The sequence below is a fragment of the Triplophysa rosa genome, linkage group LG4 (genome assembly GCF_024868665.1).
Source record: "Triplophysa rosa linkage group LG4, Trosa_1v2, whole genome shotgun sequence".
NCBI classification, from domain to species: Eukaryota; Metazoa; Chordata; class Actinopteri; order Cypriniformes; family Nemacheilidae; genus Triplophysa; species Triplophysa rosa.
Genome location: NC_079893.1, coordinates 12,104,214 through 12,121,548, shown reverse-complemented (window position 1 = coordinate 12,121,548; position 17,335 = coordinate 12,104,214). Strand labels below are relative to the sequence as shown.

The 17,335-nt window shown below is 39.7% G+C and overlaps 1 protein-coding gene across 4 annotated transcripts; it reads left to right on the top strand.

Annotated features, from left to right (window-relative positions):
• The first annotated feature begins 659 nt into the window (after nt 1-659).
• lcorl (ligand dependent nuclear receptor corepressor-like) lies at nt 660-17,326 on the top strand. 4 transcript variants are annotated; one of them, XM_057331050.1, is made up of 8 exons: nt 660-775; nt 1,964-2,029; nt 2,152-2,231; nt 2,454-2,586; nt 2,961-3,176; nt 5,048-5,114; nt 10,580-14,943; nt 15,214-17,326. In XM_057331050.1, the coding sequence occupies exons 1-8, from the start codon at nt 679-681 to the stop codon at nt 15,225-15,227; spliced, it is 5,037 nt and encodes a 1,678-aa protein (XP_057187033.1). In that variant the 5' UTR covers nt 660-678; the 3' UTR covers nt 15,228-17,326. The 4 variants fall into 4 exon arrangements, with proteins under 4 accessions (XP_057187033.1, XP_057187032.1, XP_057187036.1 ...); XM_057331049.1 differs by having other exon boundaries at nt 5,045-5,114; XM_057331053.1 differs by lacking the exons at nt 10,580-14,943; nt 15,214-17,326 and adding an exon at nt 6,072-10,552.
• Nucleotides 17,327-17,335: the final 9 nt, after the last annotated feature.

Genomic DNA, 17,335 nt, shown 5'->3' with positions numbered 1-17,335 from the left:
CTTTCTGGACAGTTGCACGTACACTAACATGGCACAAGCCTGTGTGTGTGTGTTACACGTGATTGGGAGGGGGAGGGTCACACGTTTGGTGTTATGCATATGGAAATGTAGAGTACACACCACTATATCCCCAATAGGACATTGTAAACTAACGGTACTGTTTAGCGTGTTGACAAAATGTTTATGCTCTCCTACTTGTAAGTCGCTTTGGATAAAAGCGTCTGCCAAATGAATGAATAAATGTAAATGTAATGTAATGATTCCTAAAATGCAAATTACAAAGAAAATATTAAAAAGCGAACCCGGTGTGAACCCACACTAAATGGCAACTACGCACAGCTTCTGTATGCTTCTCTTAATGACCAAGTCTTTCACTCAGTACACCTTGTGATGTGACAATAAAGTGAGTTAATGATTTTCGTGGGTTTTAAGGTATAGATAGGCACATAACATTTACCATGTACTGTAATTAATTAATGCAAATATTTTTTATTATTAAACGGTACTTTGAGTTTATCCACCAATTTTACTAAACTGCACACACTAAGGGGGATGGTTGTTTACATGGCTAGGCCCCGCCCCTAGACCGTTCTGACACGTGTCAATCAATCGGAACCTGGGTATTGGTGACGCGTTGTGACGTCACACTCAGAGCCGGGGGGAAGGTGGACGGACAGAATGGCGACCCAGTGCCGGAGCTCCAAATGCACGGCCGAAAGAAAAGGATTCCGGCGGGAACTCGACTCATGGCGGCACAAACTCATCCACTGCGTCGGTAAGAGCAAAGCGGCCCCGTGCGCCGAAAAGCCTCGTTTGATCGCGTAGTCCTGCGTGCGGACGTACCGTTCTCGGGCATGTCGTTCGCTAAGTCTCGCGCTCGGTTTCTTTTTTGCCCGGGTCTGGCAAGAGCTCCCTTCCCCCAGCCGCTGTTAGCTCAAGGAGTTGCTAAGCGAGCGCGTCTCAAGTTCAAAAATAACATTAGCGTAGAGCCGTCCTCCATTGAGACCGGGGTAGTTTTTTAGATAACAGCAAAAACGGCCAAGTGTGCCGGAACACCGGCTCCATTTTCTTTGTCCTGACTTCTTGATTCCTGGATAATCGACTTGCACCCACTGACCCTCTAAATACCGATGTAACGTTACTACAAATTGCAACAAGATGCTCGGATAATCTCTTGTATACATTTTAGTTGCCCAGAACCCCTTGTTTGTTGTTATCCCAAAAGTAGTGCAGTCAAGGCATTCGACAATATTTACCTTTACTGAACAAACCGGTTTGCTTTTGATGAGATAATGCTGTTTTCAAAGCGGAAAGCTTAACATATATCGCGTACGTTAGTTGTTATTCATTGAGTGTGGTAAAGCTAAGGTGTTGACACCTTTGTTTAGCCGTGTTTATTAAGGTGGCCAATGTAAATCCACACATTCACTGTGTGCTGCACATTCAGTTTTTACTTTACTGCATGAACAGCACAAGCAATAAACATCATTTACGTGAAACCGTTGACATGCGGTTGATGCTTCGCTTAAATGTAAAACGCCAAATAAACGCTTTTTGTCTTATTATACGTAATGTCATTATAGCCGTAGTGAAGGGCGTCAGTCAACGCGGACAATGACTAACGGGTTTGGGAAAAGCGCTGCAAATCTTTGTTGTTACCTTTTTGTGAAGAAACTGTCATCTAACGTTGTTCTGCGTGTCAATTTTTGTTATAATATTCACTTATAGTTATCGTTAGAAAGACCGGAAATTTCGTATTACATTCGCTTGGAGTCTCATCAAGTGGTTATTTGCTTTTGCTGATCGAGGCATATAAGTAAACCTGTATTGTCCTAGGGCCTAAACAATATATTTAATGTAATCTATACATTGAAAATATACCTTTTTTTACCAGAAGACCATTAGCCATTTTCCCCGAAAACGTGTTAGGATTATATACTGATAATGTTATCTTTGATTCCAGGGTTTGAAAGTATACTAGAGGGAATATATGGACCAAGACTGTTGCAGGATCTCAATATATTTGATGGTGAGGTTTTATGTTGTGTGTGTGTGCATTATGTACTATTAATTTGTGGTTGGTCATATATTGCATACTGTTCCAGTGCTACATGTCTGGCACTAACAGCAATTCATATGATTCACTCTCAGAGTGTGAACCAGAGGCTGTGGATGATTGGTCCGTGGATGCAAACTGCGCTTTCTGCAACCTGCAGCTAGAGAAACTAAATGTAAGTCAACCCTCAAAAGCCACATAAAAGGTGTGCTTGTCTAGAAAAGCCTGCTTGGCACTTGAATAAAGTCAATAGTTTTGTTTGTTTAGTACGTATTGTTCTGGGTGTTTATTAACATAAGCGTAATCTCTATAATAAAAAGGATCACGTGAGACTATACATAACACTTTGTACAGTTTGTCAGGAATTGTTAACTAACCATTGAAATTTTTGGTACAGGACCATTCATCGGCCGTGGCCGTGCCCGGGTCGCCAACCCATGCTGAAACCCCCTCACCTCAGAGCCTGTCCACCTCTGAAAAACTCCAGTGCCAAGCAGACCGATTCCTTCATGCTATATTTCGCAAGAAGGGTGAGCGTTGTTGTTTCTAATTCCGTTTTTATATTCTGCAGGATGATGTTTGTGTTACGCACTTTTCAATATAACATTATAGGCAATAAAAGCAGATATTTTTGATATGCCTAAATAATATATTATACACAAATTAGAGATGCACTAATGTATTGTCTGACAATGGTTATTGGCCAGTTTTTACCAGATTAATACCAACTGAAAATGGGGAAGAGAGAGGAACGATTAAAATTTTAATCACATAAAGAGTCGGTCAGCGTCAATTCTGTATAGATGGTGTATGCATGAAATTCTGCCTTATCACCACCAAACCTGTTCTTTTCTTTTCTGCATAAAGACAAATGAGAGGTTACTTTTATTCTCCAATTTCCCAGAATTCCCTCAGAGCTGCGATTCCAGTATACCTTTGGTGGCGCAGGAGTTGATGCGCAAGATGATTCGGCGGTTTGCATTAGAGTACGCTTCTAAAAGTCAGGCTCACGAAGGCCTGAACAGCCTAAGTGACAACTCTGAACGTCTCCCTAAACAACCGGATTCTGATGGGCCCTTGGACCTCACTGTTAGCCGAGCTTCCCAGGCCCTGCAGCAAGGTATCCACCATAAACAAATCATTAGTACTGAAATGGTTTGTGGGAGTACGCTGCCATGTACATATAGATTCTGGATGCTTGGAGCTGTGCATTGTTCTATCACTGTATAGTTCAGACTCGGATCCGTTTTGTTTTTTCCAATTCAAATAAACAAGATGGTTTTAAAGAGGTGTACATATTTCTTTACCTGTGATTAGGGCTGTACAGTGCGACGTATGTGATCAGGGCTGTACAGTGTAGTGTTGTCACAATACCAAATTTCGGTACCAGTCGATACTAAATGTGACGATACTTGCATTTCCCACTATCATTTTGAGCGCTGTTGAGCAAATTATGAAAGACATTGCAATTGCATTGCACTCTCTACCAAGCGCTTACACAGATACACGTGGAAGCGTTTGAAAGTCTATCAAAGTAAAAATCAAACGCTTCGGTGTGTATCTGTGTAAGCGCTCGGTAGAGAGTGCAATGCAATGATCATTTCACGCGCTTCCGGGTTTGGTTGCGCAAGTGCTCGGTAAGGAGCCATTCAAAGACATATCCGATGACCTTAGAAACACAATAGCCAATCAGAGGTCTTTCATAATTTGCTCAACAGCGCTCAAAATGATAGCGGGAAATGCAAGTATCGTCACAGTACCGACTGGTACCGAAATTTGGTATCGTGACAACACTAGTGGTACGAATTAAATTTAAAGGTCCAGTCAGTGAAATCTAGCGGCAAGGTTGTGAATTGCAACCAACTGCTCACTCCACCCCTCCTGCTCGAAACACACGACGGCTGACAGAACATGGCGAATTACATGCAGGGGGACCCGCGTTGTAAGTAGATAGAAATAGCTCATTCTAAGGTAATGCAAACATAAGGCTTAATTGTGTAAGCTCTGTCTACACCTCTGAAGACATAGTTATGTATATTATATAGCATTTTTGTGAATAAATCCTCCAAAAAATTACACACTGGACCTTTAATAGTGTAGCATGCGTGCGATACAGTTTGGCAGGTGCATTAGACAATTAAAACTTGTTTTCTGGCTGCATCGAGTCCATTGATCTAGAGCCCTACGATCTACACTATGTGGGAAAACATGGAAGGAATCACGAAAGCGGAATTCTACTATTTAAATATGTCCTCTGCTTGTTTATGAGGGAATGAGTTGCACACTTTAACATGTTACAAACGTGACACTCGTGGATTTGTCTGTATCTTACTATACGAGGACATGAACACATGAACTTCATCCACAGAGGTGTTCCAAGTTTATTTTACGAGCATTTCACTGTTTGAGTGAAGCTACTGTCAAAAAAACTGAAGCTCAAGTGTTTTCGCGACCACCTGCCAAAATAAAAGTCCGCTTAATTTGAACCAGATGATAAAATAATTAACTTGTAGTAAATTTATAAACTGTAGGAAATACTATAGTTTACTTAAATATTTACTATAGTAAGGTTCAAATATACTATAGTACACAAGAATTTTACTGCAGTTTACTGTAGTAAATACTATAGTATACAGTATTTTTATGGACAAATGTATTTACTACTGTATAGTAAACCATTGAAAAAACAGAACTCAGAAAAATTAAAAAGGGAAAAACTAAATTATATGGCCCTATTTTATCCGTTTGTATAACATTAATGTCCTTTTTCAGTTACCTGTCTATTTATGTGATGACCTGCACTTTTAAACATGATAAGAGACGTATGCTTGTGCTACAACTATTTGGCCTGTGCTGCAAAACTTTAAACCTCTGTAACAATGGTGCTATGTGCAAAAAAAGTTAACGTACAGCCCTGCTGTGATCTTTTGTATTGGTCATTAGACTTTCAAATGTTAATAACAGTTTTTTATGGATTGCTTCTCAAAGCAGATGGAGTACTTGATCTTTCAAAGAAAAACTCTTCAGAAAATGCATCCATTCAACAAAAAGTTTCATGGTGAGTACTTACTGTAGGCTTTTTTTGCCTTTACAAAGTTGTGTGTTTGACTCTTGTTTGTCTTTGTCCTTGTAGAATGATATTAATGTAATATTTTAATCAAGTAAAAATTAACATAGGCTTTTTATTGACGCGAATCGGGCATTTGTATTCTTGTTTTGGTGATTTTGTGTGGGAACCAAAAATTGTTTGAGCTTTGACTAAAAGTTCATACTAAAAATGTCTAGTAAAATATTTATATGTTCACATTTGCATTCAGTGTGAAGAATTTGCTGTATTATCACCACTATGGAAGAGTTAAAAAATTAGGAAAACCAAATTTTCCAGAACTTTTTAGACTGAACTCCATTCATTGTGTAAATAGCATTTTTTACTTTATGCACTTGAAATAGTTTTACTTGGTGAAACACTTCTACTTTTTTCCTTTGAGAAGTAAAAATTCACACACATTGTGTTTTTAATGTAGAATTTAGTGGTTGTTTTGTTGCACTGCCAAAGGGTTGACTCTTTTCTAACTTGTTGGAAGGTAACGTCACATTTGCCAACAGTCAGAGGCTTCACTTGTTCCTCTGCGCCACCTGTATTTCTTCATTTGTTTATTTATCTACTCATTTATTTATGCAATATTATTGTCACGTGAAAAATAAATAGGAGAAATACCAGAGTCTTACAAAATGCAGCTGCATTGCAAAGATACTGGAAGTACTTCCGTAGACACTTGTCTTTCAGCACACGATTGACGAGAGACTGTCCTTCCAAGAAGTATCGTTTGCAACCTAAGGCCAAAAACAAACAGTGTTTACCCCCAAACAACTCAGAGGCTTTGTGTTATACAGACAATTGAGAAACGAGTGATGTTACCAAAAGACAAGGCAGTAAAGGAGTGGACCCTGAGTGCATCCTGTCATTGGTCCGCTCACCCGTTCGTTTCTCATCCTCCCACCCACCTCCCCTTAGGAGACCAATCAGTGAGGACTATTTGGATCGCAGCTCTGAGTTTGCAGAAGGTTTGCTCTCAAAAGCCTTGAAAGATATTCGGTCTGGATCACTGGACGTTCACAAAGCAGCCATACTATACGGGATACCTCAGAAAACTTTACAGCTCCAGACAGAGGCCTTATCACCGGAGTGGAAGGCAGGAGGACCACATATTTTGGGAGAGAACGGCAGGAGTGCAGATACGATGTGGACATCCAGTGACACACGGCTTGTCCTGCAGAAGGTAGCAGCCTGGGCTCGCTCGCAGTCTGAGCAATCTGAAGTAGGAAAATATACATTTCCACCACAAGAGCACACCGAGCTGAAGTTCCCGGCAGCGGTGGCTGCCTCATCATACCTTCACCATTTAACCTTGCAGAGGATGGTCTCTCAGCTGCGGGAGCAGAACGACAAGCCTCTTGCCAGCTCCGAGCCAGCCACGCCGCCTCAGAGTCCTGTCGCTGGGCCGGCGGTGCACATCCGAATCCCTCAGGTACGCTTTAGTGCTCAGCCCAAAGCCCAGCTGGATCTGGCCGGCCTGGTGGATGCTGTGTACCAGGGCAACAAAGCTTCTGATGCCTCTGCTGCTCTTCACAAGCTGAAGACCATTCTCCCCAAACAGGGCTTGGTCGAAAGCAACTCGGGTCTTGAGTCGCATCTGCTCCAGGGTGACCTGCCTCCGCTGTGTCTGAACCTAAAGAACGCCTGCGTCAGCGGAAGTGTAACCGACTGCGGAGACGACGGCGGAGGTCAAGACAAGCAGCCACGGAAGAAACGCGGCCGTTATCGGCAATACAACCACGACATCCTGGAGGAGGCCATAGCCATGGTGATTGGCGGGAAGATGAGCGTGTCAAAGGCTCAGAGCATCTACGGGGTGCCTCACAGCACCCTGGAGTACAAAGTTAAAGAGCGAACGGGCATGCTCAAGACCCCACCAAAAAAGAAGCCCCGCATTTTCGAAGCAGCAAGCTCGGGCTCTGGAAAGTCAGGGACAACAACCAATGCCTCAACTACTGCCTATAAACAGTCTTAATTCAAAACCAAAACCTCAGCTGTTTCCTAGAGATGGTTTTAACAAACACACATCGCCTAAACTACAGCCAACAAAAGGTGTTTATTTTCTTTTTAACGTGCAGTCAGGACCTCATTCAGACTCTGAAGATACACTTGAATTTTCAACCACAGGTTAAATGGTTCATTTCATCAAATCACAAAACATGCCTTTAAAAAACGTCTATTCAGGGGTTTCACTGTGGATATCTATATGAATATATATTTAAAATATTGTAAAGCACTGTTGATTTTTAAGTTAGGTATGGTTTTAAAACGAAGAAATATTCAGGTTTCGTTCTCACATAAAATAATCTCAGTTTAATGATTGTTGTATGCAGCTTACACACGATTAGTCTTTGTAGCGACTGGTCATTTTATTTCAAGTCTATTAACAGTATTTAATGTCTTATTTATCTCGACTGTGGGAGATGTCCATCCTTATATGCAATGTGTGGCTATAGGTACAAGTTTTCACTCCAGCAAAAGAACATGCTGTTGTTGAATATTAATGTTGAATATTAATGCTTTTAAGTTTTGTTGTATACCAGGATTGGATCAGTTTTGTTAGATAAATAAATCAGGACTGTTGGCAGATTATTGGAGTGAAAGCTTGGACCATCTCAGGCTTTTTATGGATGAGGCTTCTCACATTCTGTAGTTGTTGGGTTTTTTTGTTCAACCATTTCTAGTTCTACACACAAATTACTTTAGTTTTTTTTGTGTCTTGCCCCTTTCCACTTCTGCAGATCTGTGCCGCAAATCATACGGGGCAAATTGGAAATGCAATGTAATGCATGTCAAAATATGGTGCACTGGTGCAAAAGCTTGACGGCAGTCTCTGTGAATGTGTTTTAAAATGAATAATATTAGATTAATATTTATTACTTTACAGTGCTTTGAACTACTGGAATTGTCCTCACAATATTCCCTTTGCTGCTTTAAATTCCCTATTTATATTACGTGCTGTTCTTTACACTAAATGCATCGTTACATTATCTGTCTGCTGTAACCAAAACAGTTCAGGGTCATTTTTGCAGTCCATTTTCACACTCCGTGAACAAAGTGGTTCAGAGTAGGGTGCTGCTGATCTTGGATCAGAATTTCTCCTTCCCAATTCGGTGATGCACTCATCTTGGGACAGACATGCAAAGCCTGATCCGGGTGCTACTCTGAATTGCTTTGTTTTTATGGCCAGGTTTCTGTCGTTTTGCTGCTCTTGCTTAACTGTGTTTTCATGTTAATAATTAGCTTTTAATGACCTAATATACGGTTTCACTTTATGATACTGGTAATGCATCCAAGTCAGCATGGATCTGTTTTTTACAGAGTTTTAGCGACTCTTGTTGTTGGAAGATTCAGTTGCACTTTACAAAAGATGCACATATACTTGTGATGGGGGTTATGGGGACTCATTCCTGCGGTGAAGGATATGGCCATATGTTGATATCCGTTTATCGTAGTATGTTGTAGATTTCTGATTCACAAGTATAGCTGCAGTGCTTTGCAGAGTGTAGCTGTAGCATTATGTGAATTTTGTGATTTGAAGCTTTGGAAATATGCAGTTTTCCATATGCAATGTTTATGTGTTATCTTTGTGCTGTGAATGTTCTCTATGTGGTTTACCTCTTGTTTGTATGAGTTAAATGACCCCTTAAAAACAGTTACAGACATATTCTTAAATTTAACTTTGAAAGCATTTATCATAAACTACCCTGAATGTTCTTGACAGCTCTTTAACATAAAACAGTGCCTGCCCTTATTGCTACTTCACGAATATTTAAGTAGCAGTTTTACATACAAAAACCTTTGAAAAAGGAAAATATTTATATACCGCTGTGGATCGTATGAAATCTCTATTGTGGATTTCTGTACTATTACTTGTGTACGACAGTTAAATTGTTCATTTTTTAGGGGTAAATGTGTTGCAGGCCAGCCTCCTTTTCAATGTAACCAGTGGTAGTCTTTTCGTAGTGCTGCACTCTCTTGATTTCTTTTTATTGAATATTTACACTTGTTATGGGGGACTGTTGGCCCCCATTATTTCACACTGTTCTCCTAATGTTAGTGTCCTATATAATCCCGATCCAAAATGCATCAAATATTCTCAGGGTAACCACAATTCTATGAAAATGATTGAGTGTGACCATGTAAGAGCTGATATTTTCTATGTAGATAGGAGCTACATACAAAGCCCGTTTCTAGACGAACAATATGTTTTCTCCCATGTTGTGTGTTCGAGAATGGTTACGGTAAAAGAGAGGCTAAATGTAAAATTTAATTTGAATCAAAATTTTTGCTTGGAACACAGTTTGGCTTGATCATAGAAGATGAATAATTTAAATGGATCAAAATCACCTGTTTAGACCTTTTTAAGTCTTTATAATTTAATTTATAACAGTTGCAGGAAATGAATGATTTTGCAATCGGTTATTTTGCATCTACTTTTGTAAGGTTGCTTTTGTAATATTCCCTTGAATCCTAATATTGAATTGTGTTTGTTGTGTGTTCTTTTCATGTAATCGGAATATGAAATTTTAATGTGTTGGTTTTGTGTTGAGTCACATTTGCTGTTGCACATTGAATTGTGAAATGTTTTACAGCACTTGCATGCATTAGTGAGTTCATTGTCTTGTATTGTTTCTGAACATGTGATTTACTCCAGTCAGGTTAATTTCTATTTAATCTTTATGAATTTTGGATCAATTTGAGAAGGTGAAAAATGAAGAAAGCAATTTGGTCCATTTAACATGTGTCTGAAGTATTTATATTGGTGTAGTCTCTTTTTTAACATTTTAGGATTTTAAGGCTAATCGAAATTTGCATAAATCAGCATTTCAATTAATTGTAAAGTAATAAGATGAAGAACTGAAGGCAGTGTTTTTTTCTGGTAACTATCTTGCATTCTTTTTTTTATAACCTTTTCACCCTAAATCCCCCAACCCCTACTACCGTCAAGGGGTTTATAGTTATTTTAATTTCAAAATAGACAAGTCATCTGTGATTTTCTTTTGGTTTTGTCTTGTCAAAAAACCCCAGCTAATTTATCAGGTTATCAAAAGAATCAGGTTTGATAAAGGAATTAAATTCAATTTATGAAGTTTTCCTGAGTTCAAGCGTTGCTACAATCGCCATTTTTTGCCTTCAAGTTATCAATAAAAACGTTCTGTGTACAACTTTGTTTGCCCCTTTTTCCCTCCTTAATTTTTCAATACATGCTTGATTTTGGAGTTGCCTTATAACATCCAAATTGCTGTACATGTTTGTTGCAGCTTAGTGATTTACAAATTGTGTGAAATAACTTTTGCTATGCAGTGTTTAATCTTTAGTCCTCTTATAGTACTTTTTAGTTCTATAAAGAGGAAATAGTTGTTCGCATTTGTGAAAAGCTAATTAAATGATTAAGTAATGATTAACCTCATTTATCTATATAGTTCCTCAGGGCCGAATGAGGAAGACCAGCCCAGATTGGGGAAGAAAGATGATTCTAAAGATCCAGAGGCCTGGAAAGTTACTGTGTTGGAGAAGGTCCTGTCTTCGTTTTGTTCCCGCCATAGACTGCTGCTTCATCACATTTTAATGGATATGCAGGAAGACTACAACAACTCTGTAACTCTGCGGGATGTTCACAGACGACAATTCAAAGCTGAGTCCCTCTGCTGCAATGCTGACAAAAAACTGCTTAATGAATCCCCTATACTTGCATTAAATGACTGCTCTGTAACTGCTGGCACTTGTTACAGAACAGCTTGTAGATTTTCAACATGCACTATTCCTCCTATATGTGTTTGTCTGAAGAACATTCATAGCCAGTCTTGCCAAAATATAGCTGTGGCATGTGTTGGCCAAGTTATGTGTTATAACCCCACTGTCTGTTGTACTCATTCAAAAATACCCTTGTGCCAGTATCAGCAAAATAGTGATCACGCCTATGTTTGTTGTACAAGAAGTGCCCCAGTCACCAGTCAGAACAACTGTAACTCTCAAAATGGATCCAGAGGAAGCCGTAGCCCCTCTCCACCACCACTCTCACCAAAGCCTGTGGACACAGAGGGTAAAATGACTGTCAAGACCAGCATCTTCCACCTTCAGGACTGCAAGACCTTGAACATGGCACCACCTTCTCTCCTACCTCACAGAACAGAGGATGAAGACCCATCTTGGCACTCTAACACTCCTATTCGTGCGGGATCTCCTGATTGCGACAAGGTTGTGACATCTCATACACAAGCAGATAAAGAGAATGACCAGTGTGGATCTTTAATAGGAGATCTAATGGAAAGGGTCACTGAAAAGCTCAGGAGTATCCAGCCATCAGAGAGAGAACAGAGCCTTGCCAGTCAGATCTCCAAGACAAGAGATGATACACATTTGACAGAGATTATAACAACTGTGCTGCACAACAGTAGCGACAAAGATTACAACCTCAATGATCTTTTACAAAAGCATGGACAGCGATCCCCTCAGACGCGTTCCCGTAGGAGATTGGACACTTTAGAGGCCATGAGCAAGTCACCTGACCATTTGTCATCAAGAAGACAGAGCTTACAAATCAAAAGAGACTTGGCCAGACTTAGTCCATCAAATTTTAGGACTAAGATAGGGTCTGAGAGAAAGAAGATAAAAGCTATTACTCCTTCTACACACTCTGGTGTTGAACAAAATGTAAGCAGACTAGTGGAAAGAGGATCCAAAACTGTGAACACAGAGCTTCCAGATTCCAGTGGAAATCTGACCACACAAAATGATGAGATCCAAAATGATCAAGAAACTCAACCCCATGATGAACCATCGTCTCTCGATGAAAGGACAGAAGTACAAGCAACTGACCTTCACCAGAAGGTGAAAACAAAAACCTGTCAAGAAACAAGTCTGACTGTTCAAATTGGAAGGTCCAGACGAAATATTGTTCCACCCCAGCGTTTCTCATCCTACGTCACTGAGCCACGAAAAATGTATTTTGCAGCTTGTTTTTCAGAAAGTATATTCATCAAGCATTTCCCTGAGGACAGCAGCTCAACAGCACTTTGCTCCACAGAAGAAACTGTCCATCCAAGTGATAAACCGCCATTAATAACAGATGATGAAAAACAAGGCTGTGATGTGCCTCAGAACATGGCTTTAGCGAAATATGACATTTTGTGCAAAGAAGAGACCATTTGTGAGCATGAAAATTGCGGAAGGAATCCACACAAAACGAGTCCAAAGAAAAGGAAAATGCACCCGAATTCCACATCCCCATTAAAAAGATCTAAACCCTGTAGAAGTAACAGTCTAGACACTGTGTCAAGCACTCCTACTGAAACTGTGCCTAACTCTACTACCACTGAGAGTGTACGACATGCTAAAGAGAGCCAGAGAGGACTGAAATATAATAGTCCAATAAAGCTCATGTTTGTTTCCTCTGAGACTGGTGAAGATGGCATAAAATATACACTCAAAGCAGCCACCTCTGGTTCAAATTCACAAGAAGTGTTTGATCCATGTGTGGAATCCTCATGGGAAGGCTCTGTCATTGATAAACAAGTTCAGGATTCAGGTGAGGTCATTGAACCTGCTCTTGAGGGTTCACCAATAGAAGTTGTCGAATTACCACCCAGTTGTTCAAACAGTGAAAGCGAAAATCTTGAATCTATACAAATTGCACATCAAACATCCCCAGTAAAAAGACGACCTGGCCGCCCTAAAAAATTAGGACCACATATTGTGAAGTCTGTGAAACGTCCTATTGGAAGACCTCCAAAACCCAAAATGACAGATTTAGATGTTTCAACAGGTAAAACTGGACCCAGCGTGGTGGATCGTAGAGCAACTGAGATTTCCCAGAAGGATGACGGAAACAAAAATCTAAAGATTACCATAGTGTATGGAAGATCAAGAAGGGCAAGGAGAGTTGTTTCTGAGGATTTTGGTCATTTGTCAGTGTACCAGAATGATTGTGGGTTATCTAAAGGTGGCAAGTGCAGTAAAGCAAGTTCTGGAAAGAAAACTAGCAATGATCAAATAACCAAAGAACAGTTAAAGGACCTCCATTTTGTTATGCCTGTCGAAGATAAGAAATGCACAGTCTCTTCCAGCTGCAACATTAAATGTCAAAGGCAGAGTGACGTGGCTGTGTTTAGAAAACCAGGAAGACCTCCTAAGGTCAAGATTTCTGGGATTTCTGTCACGGTCAACTCAGAATCACCAAGGCAAAGAAAGATACACATGAAAAGGGATACAAAAGATTCGCATCTACTCCGAAGGAATCTTCTTGTCGAATTTCTACCTTCCAAAGATAAGACATTGGATACTCCTACTGACAGTCCCAAGGATGCACTGACTGCACCGGGAAAATGCCCTCAGAATCCCAGACGGCCACTTAAACCTGTGAGACATTCTGTTAGAGAGCGCAAACCCTCCATTTATTTGCTTCATTCTGTTGCTACTGCCAGGTCCTGCGCATTAGTTTGCAGGTCACGAAAACTACTGCTAAATAAGGCTAGCTCTGAGGCTAGCCATCCTACAGAGAGCAAACATGAAGACCCCTCAAATGATGCACTTTCCAAAAAGACCAAGAATGTCAGTTGCATGCAAGATATTGTCCGTTTTTCTGCAGTTTCAGTTGATCCAATTTTCTCATCAAATGACCAGGTTAGGTGGTGGCCCACCTCCGCATCACCTGAGACCTTGAATGAAGAGTTAGCCAGGAGGATCAGGTTAATGTCCAGTACCTGGGTCTCGGATGTCCTGGAGGCCAACAAAGCAGAGATCCAAACAAGTGCTAAACCGAAAACCTACGAGAGGCTTAATGGTACTGCTAAGAAATCTGCCGTCAAAAAGCTTTTTGACCAAAACTATGACATAGAGAGCCTCTGTACTTGGTTTATGCAGACCACGGAAACTCAGTCCCTTGCGATTGTCAAGAAAGCAAGTGTGCACAATCCCAAGGAATTCTTTCAATATAACCCCAGCAGACCCAATTACAAAGTGAATGTTTGCCCGAGTCCACAAGCAGAGCGCCTCAAGAAACACGTAAAAAAATTTGCTAAAATCGTCCCAAAGAGTCCGTCAATGCACAAGGAAGAACAAGAAATGTTTCGCAGGGCAAGGAGGTCACAAGCTAAGAGAAAGCTCTTCAAAACTCATCCAATTAAACTGAGAAATGACATTGGGCAGCAGTTGTCTAGGTCTAGAACCACATGGCTTGTCTACAGTACAACTTTACTCAGAGCCAGATTAAAGTTTCAAACCAGGACCAGAAAAACACGTCTTGATAAGGCGCACAAAATCTTCATTGGCCAGATGGGAACAAGGACTACAGGTGCTCATACTATTAAATTATTGAAAGAAATCCATAGCTTTGTTAATAAGACACCCGCACCGATTATGAAATTGCGCAATGCATTAAAGCATTCATTAAAATGTACAGGTGTAGTCAGAACTTCTCGGAAGACGCTCGGGAATTCGAAGGAAAACAGAATTGGCTCCAAAGCTTTGAGTCCTGAATCCCTGAAGGAGTGCAGGGTGTTTGTGAAAAAGATGAACTCCCCAAACACAAAGTCAACGACAGAGGAATGTAACAATTGCAAAACACACTCTGATGGTTCTTCAGAACAAGAGAATGAGAGAAATGGGGACATTGTGGTGCAAGGGGTACTTAAATCTCCAGTACCCTCATCCCCAAAGTGTGAAGGAAAAAGAAAGGGAATCAAGCGGAAAAGCTACAGTACAAGTCCATCTCTCCCGGCCAAAATGCTCAGACAATCAAGGAGCAGCAGGGGTGTCCTGGGAGCAAGGTGGTGTGATTTTGTGCTTGGTAAGTCATAAAGCATTATTTCACAGTTTATGCTGATCTTAATTACGTACATTTTATGTGATATAGATTTGTAGCTTTTTAGGAGTAGTACTATAACTACATTATAGGTATGTTATTACAGTTTGGCCACATTCACATTTTTATAAAATCACACTTGTATTGAGTTAACTGATTGTAATGTAAGACTATTGTTTTTATGAGGTAAAAGGCAACAAACATTCTGTATTTATTAAATGAATCAAATCTTTGTCTTCACTTTTCTTTTCACAGGGTCTTTGAAATAACTTGGGGCCACTTTCCAGCAAGACATTCTCTTGAACTGACATACGGTGCCTTTTTAAAAGTGGTCTGGCTGAGTATCACAAGCATTAAGACGCGCAACCTCAGCAAGCGACATGTAGCAAAAAAAACTTGACACTTTTTGCACTATTAAATATATTTTGTTGTTTTTGTGTTTGTAAAAGGTATCGTTTCCTTTTAAAATGTCCCACGGTTTTATTTTTGCTGCAGACCAGAGGTAAAAATGTTGGTTCCAAGAACTTGGATGAAGGAGTATGAAAGATTTAAAGTTTCATGAGCTGTGTTGTGATAGTGGAGTCTCGTAGTTGAACTCTTTTGAGCCATCTCCTGTACAAGGCAAACTTTGATATAATTCGTTTTTTTATTTCGCTACATTTTACAATATTTTGTGTTGTAAGAGCTTTTTAAATTAGATTCTTTGCAAACACTTAAACGTTTAAATCTGTCTAATAAGTCTCTTGCTGTAAATGTTAGGTCAGTGAGACCTATGGCAGAAAGCCCAAAACGGTACCCTCAAAATGCATTATAAAAACTTTCCTTCAGTATGTATTTAGTTTGTAACAGCTTCTGTGAATTTGAACTGTTTGTCAAGTTCTTTTGAGCATTAATTTTGTTGATGTTGCACTACCGAACCCCAAATGTTACCATTGTTCTTTCACAGACTACAACATTTGTAATATGTATAGCATATTTTGGTGCAGTTTTACTCTCAAAGACAAACTCAAGATTTTCTTTTTTTTTAATTAAAAGCTTTTAGTATGATCCAGAAGCAAATATGTTCCAGTTGTTTTTTTAATACAAAACTTTTGTGTGAAAATCTATTGCAGTATGTGACGCCTACCTCCTGAAACTAATGGCATGGTGGTCATAACCTAAACTGGTATTGATTATCGTAGTGATACGTCATTCAAGAATCTCGTCACTGTTCACTGAGCCTGTATGTTTAGTCTGACTCTTCTCCAGTTTATTTAAATACCGTATTGTTAGTCCTATTTTCCAACTGCTGTTGTTTTGACAATTTCCTTTTTGTGGTTTTGTTGAGGTTACCTGAATTAATTTAGGCTCCTTGCAACAAGACTAGGCTATCTGTGCAATAAACCTAGTCAGTGCTACGCATTGAGACCACCACAGATGCATTTGGGACAATTTTCTACTGAAAAAAAACTATGTATCTTATATTTGTTTATTCTACTAGTTCATTCATGAAGTTATTTGTGGAGTAGATTGTTTCATTAGAAAAGGCCTTATTTTCTAACACAGTGTTTCTCAACCAGGATCCTGGTTTTCCACTAGGGGGTCTCGAGATGGTTTAAACTTTTAAAATGTGACCCAACCAGCAGTAACAAACTAGAATTAAATTAAATTATACCATGGTCTGTTTGAATACTCGATTCTGGAAGGTGTATTAAAACCGTTTAATGCACAGGTAGTTCCGACAAAATAACTGTCGTCTTCAGTTTTTTCTGATCAAAAATTACACTAAAGTTTTAACATTTTTAATTCGGCAAATGACCGCGGGATAATCCATGGCTAGGTGTGCATTTAAGGATGGTTCTTGGCGACGTGGAGGCCAAGAACCATCCTTAAATGCACACCTAGCCATGGATTATCCCGCTAGCTGTGGATTATTACTTATTTCATAGTGCTTTGTTATTATACAAACCTGCGTCTTATGCCAACCTCTACAATATCTTATTGGGTAGAAATTGTGAGAGGGGACTTTGAAGTCAAAGGTTGAGAAACATTCTAGCTCTACATCAGATACAAAACCAGCACAAACATGGAGGTTTTTGCACAAATATGAGCAGGTTTAAAGCTCTGTTTTAAAACATGAATAAGAGTGAGTGTAACGTTTATCTGTATACTTATGCCAACCATATGCTGGAGCTCGTTACAGGCATTGTCAGGAGACCTGTATATTATTTTATGCCATTTTGAGGTTTTGGCCACTGTAACCTGGTGCTATATGTTGTACATATAAACGTATATAAATTATATACGCATCTTGTATTTTCTTAGTGTTTTTTTAATACATGCCTCCAAGTGTCTTGATCACTAGAACAATAAAACCTTTTGCAAATGTGTGATGTTT

Excerpts from the sequence above, each read along its gene's own strand:
- lcorl (XM_057331049.1), top strand. The coding sequence starts at position 679 with ATGGCGACCCAGTGCCGGAGCTCCAAATGCACGGCCGAAAGAAAAGGA. Across the intron at positions 2,232-2,453 it reads TGCAGCTAGAGAAACTAAAT|GACCATTCATCGGCCGTGGC; the intron begins GTAAGTCAACCC and ends TTTTTGGTACAG. Across the intron at positions 3,177-5,044 it reads TTCCCAGGCCCTGCAGCAAG|CAGATGGAGTACTTGATCTT; the intron begins GTATCCACCATA and ends TGCTTCTCAAAG.